Here is a 6,000-nt window from a genome sequence, read left to right on the forward strand (position 1 = left end):
AATCCCTTGGAGAAGACTGTCCCAGCTGACATGAATAGTCACATGTGTCCAAAAGCTCAGTTCTTCACTTCCATCCAGAGCCTGAGGTAAGCTGGGCTGCAAAAAAACCTCAAACCTGACTCAAAATGAGCAAAATCCCTGGGCTGTGTCTGAGGTGAGAAGGACCAGCACAAGTCCACACTTAAACATGCTGCCAGAACCTCCTGTTTTGTGAGGGCAAAGGAAATTCCATTGCTGAGCAGAGACAGCAGGGCCTGGGTGCTGCTTTAACCCCTGCTTTTAGCCACTGTATCCCAACATTCTAAAATATCCTTTTTGTTCTGTTTAGAGTGGCCATTTTCTGTAGTGAGCAGTCAGTCCTCTACTCTTAACTAAGAAAAAAACATAGATAACATTGAATTTCAGAGTTTATAACAGTGAAAAACATATTTGGACATTGAGGGGGGAAGGAAGAGAGAGCAGATACCTGGTCTGTGCAGGCATTAACATATACGTCCCCTGCTGTCACACAAAAGCAAAAATACAACTTGCAGGTTAGCAAGCTGAATCATAAGGTATATTGGGCATCCTCTCAATAGGTGGTAAAAGACTCAACACCCTCCATCCAAGTTGCCTTTAAGCTAGATTTTGCAGTCTCTTTGATTTCCTTCTAACGGTCAGAGATGAGAGAGTATGAAACTCAGTATATACAATCAGTGGGGGGAAAAAAAGAACCTGCAGGAGTGAGAAATGTAGACTGTTTGGCATCTCTCATATTTCCTTTTCTATACAAAGATTTTGGTTTGCCTAAGCTATAGAAGGAAACAGAAGCAGTCTATTTTAATCTTCCTAAGCAAAGAATGCTGCAGGGATTGCTCTGTTATCCCCAGCAGCAGCCCTGACTTTCCACAAAAAGGGCTCCATCCAACCTTCTATCTGAAACAGAAAGATCATCATATGATATACCAGCAATCAGCTGTGTTCTTAATGCACTTCTCTTTGTATGAAGAAAAAATTTTGGCATGAAGAAAAAGACTCTACAGTTCTTCCCCCAGTCAAACTCCACTGCAAAAAGAGCTCAGATAAGGAGGAAGTATTTAGGCGTATGCATAGAAATTGATTCTTCAGTCTGTGTAATGACGTATGTTAGAAACTCTCTGCAGAAGCAAGGAAAGCCCTTGCCGAGATGATGTTTCTTACAGAGCCTTCACTGCAGGGAGTCACTCCTGAAAATACTGTGAGCTTGATTATGCATTTTTATTTGGGTTTCTTACTGGTTTGACTTGAGGGATTCAAACTATGCTATTCTGAATTTACACCAATTGGCATGAGTTCAGGATCTGGCCCCACTTCATTTTTAAACTCCAGCTATTTCATGATGAGTAAGAGCCAGATCCTGCAAAGGCTTACTACCTGCATTAATACTCTGAGGAGCCCACTCACTTCCTCTAAGTTGTGATTGCAAAATCGAGTCTTACGGTGCAGTATTTTAGAAGCAGGCATATGCTTTTTTGGGATTTAAGCATGCATTGACCGTACCTATTCCTTTAATAGCATTTCTTTCAATAGCAATATCTTCACTGATTTTCTTAGAATCACACGATAGATGCTGAGCTGTTATGAAGTGGTGTAACTCTACTTATACCAGTGGAAAATCCAGCTCCATATTATAATTCTGCTTGTGTATTCAAAACAAACACAAGAGAGAAAGGTCGCTTTATTTAAATTGTCAGAAGAGACGAGGAAAACATTTTGGGCTTGTGTATTCATTTGTGTGCTTCATATGTACTAGTGTGTTGTGCACTTCAATTGTTTTGACATCACTATAACCAAGACAATAGAGACAATTCTAAGAAAGACATTTGATCTAGTTTTACTACTTATATTAGGTTCTTTCTTGTCTAAAGGAAGCCACAGCAGAAACTATGCTCCTTCTCCTTCTAACTTTACTAACTCTGGCTTTCAACCAGAAAACATCCCCCTGCTTTCCAAGTGCCTAAACAAAGGAAATTACAATACTGACTGCAGCTGTAATTACCAGCTGGTGAACTGATGGCATATACTGAATACATAATCCAAGAGAATGTTGCTCTTCAATAGCAGCCCTTTCCACCACCTATAGTGCTGGAATGCTCATCCTTGTTTACTATACATTCATGCACACGCAATACATTTCAGTACCCAGTACTAGTAGTCAAGCTTTCTTCACTGAAGACAAGAGACCAACAAAAAATCAGGTGCCACTCACAAAAGCAAAAAAAAACCAAAATAAAACAACAACAAAAAAAACCACACCAAAAAATAGGAAAAAAGCCACAACCCACACACGAGGGCGATAAGCATCCTAAATGTCAAACCTAAGTACAGCATCTGTATCTCTATGAACCTATACACATCACGTGCAATAGAATGCACCCCTTACATCAGTGAGGGCAGGAAAACCCCAGCTCAGTCCAGGGATGATGGGGGTTTTTTGACAGATACCAGCAACTTCAGGCAAGCAGAAGCGACCACAACGCTGCCGTGCTTTGCGGGGCTTCTCCGTGCCTGGGCTAGACCGCACTCACGGTCGATCACGGACTTATTTATTTCTGACAGACAATGAGGGCACGATGCCGTGAGTGAGCACCGCGGCTGAGCTGCCCGAGGGGCTCCGAACGGGCTCCAGACACTTGTCCACAGGAATGAGCGCGGTGAACCGGGAGGCTGATGCGTCTTGGAAGCAGCATCCTGGCTTCTCCTTGCACTCTGCCTGCTCTCCCCGGGAACGCATGGAGGGAGGGATTCCCCACCCACCCACACGCTGCCTCTCCCTCCTTGCGAGGCTGCAGGGGGTACAACCCGGTGCCTTGCTGGATGCGGGCCCGCACAGAGCCCGCTGCCCTCCCGCTCCCCGCCGCCACCCCTGCCCGCCCCCTCTCCCCCTTGGCACTTACTCCGCTCTCCGGCTCAGGACGCCTTTGCCGATGGCCTGAGGGGTCTTGTGCTGGAGCAGGGCGGTGCAGCAGCCCTTGTCCCTGCCGTCCTTCTCGGCGGGGTGCTGGTGGCCGGCAGCCCGCCCGCCGCCGGGCCCCGCCGGTGCCGCTTTGCCCGCGGGCGGCGGCGGCTGAGCCGGGAGCTGTTGGTGGTGCTGAAGCGGCTCGGACTGGCCCGGCGGCGGCGGCGGCGGGGGCTGCTCGGCCGGGGGGCCCTGGGCCGGCTCAGCGGGGGCCGCCGGCGGCTCGGCGGGGGCCGGCTGCTGCTGCTGCTGCTGCTGCCCGCGGAGGCTGCGGTTCTCGGTGCTCAGCTCGTCCAGCCGCCGCTCCAGCTCGTCGATGCGCTGGCGCTGGGTGTGGATGAGGCTCTGCTGGTTCTGCACGATGGCGGTGAGCTCCTTCAGGTAGAGCACGGCGCGCACCGGGTTCTCCAGCAGGCTCTCCATGCCCCGGCTGCCGGCGCGGGCCCCGCCGCCCGCACGCCAGCCCGCCGGCGCTCCGGCGAGAGCGGTGCGGGGTGCGGGCGCGCGCCTGGCCGCCACACGGGCACGGGCACGCGCACCCGCGCCGCCGGCGGCCGCGCGCTCCCGCGGAGGGGCAGGAACGGGAGCGGGCGGGAGGGGCCCCCGCGCGGGCCCGCCCCCACCGCGCCGCGCACGCGCGGGAGGCACCGGGGCGGGGGGTCCCGTGTGTCCCGGGAGTGCGGTCTCGTCCGTTCACTCGGTGTCGTGAGTCCCTCGGTGCCGTCCCGGAGGTCACTCGGTGCCGTTTGTCCCTCGGTGCCGTTTGTCCCTCGGTGCCGTTTGTCCCTCGGTGCCGTCCCGGTGGTCTCCCGGGCAGCAGTGCCCACCGCCTCCCCCTGCCCGCCCGGGCGCCGGTGCCTCCTCGCTGCTCTGCCGAGCCCCGGGCTGTGCGGAGCCCTTCGCAGCCCCTCCAGCACCCGCTCTTCTCCTCCCCGACGGGCGTTTCTGAGTGTTGCTGTGCTTTCGTTTTCCAGGGTGGCTTGGTGTTTTCTTTCGGGTTCTTTTTCCAAAGTAACACGAATAATTGTGTCTGGTTTTGGCTGCCGTGTTGATAATGTCACTGTTTGTAGCTTACCTGGTTAGAAACATAGAATCGTTAGGGTTGGAAACGTTCTCCAAGATCATGAAGTCCAACCTTTGACTGAACAGCACCATGCCCGTTAATCTATAGCACTAAGAGCCACGTCTGCTTTTATTTGGGACTTCCAAACTTCCTGGACAGCCTGTGCTAATGCTTAACAACTCTTGCAATGAATAAATTTGTTTGTAATACCCAACCTAAACCTCCCTTGGAGTAGCTTGACATCATTTCGCCTTGCCCCGTTGCTGGTTGCCTGGGAGAAGAGCCTGATCCCCACCCCAGTAGAGGTTTCAGGGAGTTGTAGGGAGTGGTAAGGTCTCCCTTGAGCCTCCTCCTCTCCAGGCTAAACGCCCCCAGCTCCCCCAGCCATTTCTCACATGACTTCAGCTCCAGACCCTTCACCAGCTCCATTGCCCTTCTCTGGACTTGCTCCAGCAGCTCAATGTCCTTCGTGTAACCTGAATGCAGGGTTAAATCTCTCAGAAGCAGTTTCTGAGGAAAATGGATGTTAAAGGAGCTTGCTTGGAATTTCTGGTGTCCTCTAGGTTCTTTGGAAGAAAGCTAGGGATTATTGTGGATTTTTGCTGGTTGTGTAGGTGCTGTAGATGTGAGACCTGACAGGCAGGGCCTTTGCTGTTAGCCTCCATGCAGGTTTTCATCATTTTTCAAGAAATACCTTCTCTATGCCCTTCTTTATCTACAGCCATAAGTATTTGCAAACTTACAGCCTTAAGTCTGAAAAACTATCTGTGTGCTTTCTATTACATTCATCAGTAAATAACCTGGCTAAGGGTAATAAAATTATTTTCAGGAACTTCTGTGTAGATTCATGAAGTTATTTCTGTAATGGGTAAAATCCTATCCAATCACTGTGAGTGAGGAAGATCCAGGAACACTCAGGTTTTAGAGAAGTATGCCAATAGATTTGACTCACTGTACAAAAAGTGCAAGGCCACAGAATGAAAAGCAGCTGGTTTTAAGTGATTTTGAATGCAGAGCTACTCTGATTTTGCCTTTTCAGATCAGCAAAACCTGCACTGTAGCAAGGATTTCATGAAATGAGGAAAGAAGAAATGTGAAAGAGAATCTCTGTTTCAGATGAGCTGAAAAGTGTATTTCCACTCTCTTCTGTTTGCAGATAGCCTTAGGAATGCAAACTGATACAAACAGAATCAGGATTAAAAACTGTTCACAGACTCCTCCTAAATCAGAGCTGCTATTCACAGTTCTCTTCCAAGCACTCAGAGTGGCTTTGGGGTATCATGAAAAGTTGCCACATATCCCCTGTGTGTTGTGGGAAGACTCCAGAGTGAACTCTAAGGAATATGAGCATTCAAATCTGACACAATTCGAATTTTATTGGAAAATTATACAGGAAACTTTCCTCCATCTCATTGCCTTGTGCAATTGCATTGTGTTTCATTAATGTTTTATGACAGGAAATTGACTGAGCATTAAGAAACTGGCATTATTTAGCAAGGGGAGGGATGGTTATAGGGGAATGTGAAAAAAGGCACATGCAGGAATACAGGAGGTGAAAACACCTAAACTATATTTGGGGAAGAGTGGAAGTGATCATTTGAGAAATTGTGCTGGCATGCTGTCTGCTTTTAAAGGCTCTGCTGAACAGCAGCACTTCTGTCTTGCCTCACAGGAGCAGAGTCCAGGGACAGCAGTGGAAATAAACTGCTTTGGGCATTGGTAAATTCTGGGATACAAACAGGGGTGGCTGTGTGCACACTCACACCTGTATGAACACACACACACACACACAGAGCATTGTTAGGGGAGACTTCAGGCACAGATTGCTTATTTGGCAGAACAGAGGAGGCTGTTTTAAATCTTAAGGCAAGTCCTATGCAGAGTTCTGTTTTTGCAGTGGACATCATGTTCCTTTGCAGCTCAACTGGATAGAAGAGATGAAGAAATAAAGGTCATAGAC

General features: G+C 49.4%; 1 protein-coding gene across 2 annotated transcripts in view; it reads right to left on the reverse strand.

Moving 5' to 3' along the window:
- Positions 1–3,413, reverse strand: part of IQSEC3 (IQ motif and Sec7 domain ArfGEF 3) — a 98,433-nt gene extending 95,020 nt beyond the window's left edge. Inside the window, exon 1 of one of the 2 annotated variants that reach the window (XM_088164660.1) lies at positions 2,916–3,413. In XM_088164660.1, coding sequence (XP_088020786.1) covers positions 2,916–3,400 — 485 coding nt within the window. In that variant the 5' untranslated portion in view covers positions 3,401–3,413. The remainder of the gene's footprint in view (positions 1–2,915) is intronic. The other variant, XM_088164661.1, reaches the window with a different exon arrangement.
- Between the last annotated feature and the right edge of the window lie 2,587 nt (positions 3,414–6,000).

This window comes from Sturnus vulgaris, chromosome 5, assembly GCF_052056855.1.
Source record: "Sturnus vulgaris isolate bStuVul1 chromosome 5, bStuVul1.hap1, whole genome shotgun sequence".
In the NCBI taxonomy this organism is placed as follows: Eukaryota; Metazoa; Chordata; class Aves; order Passeriformes; family Sturnidae; genus Sturnus; species Sturnus vulgaris.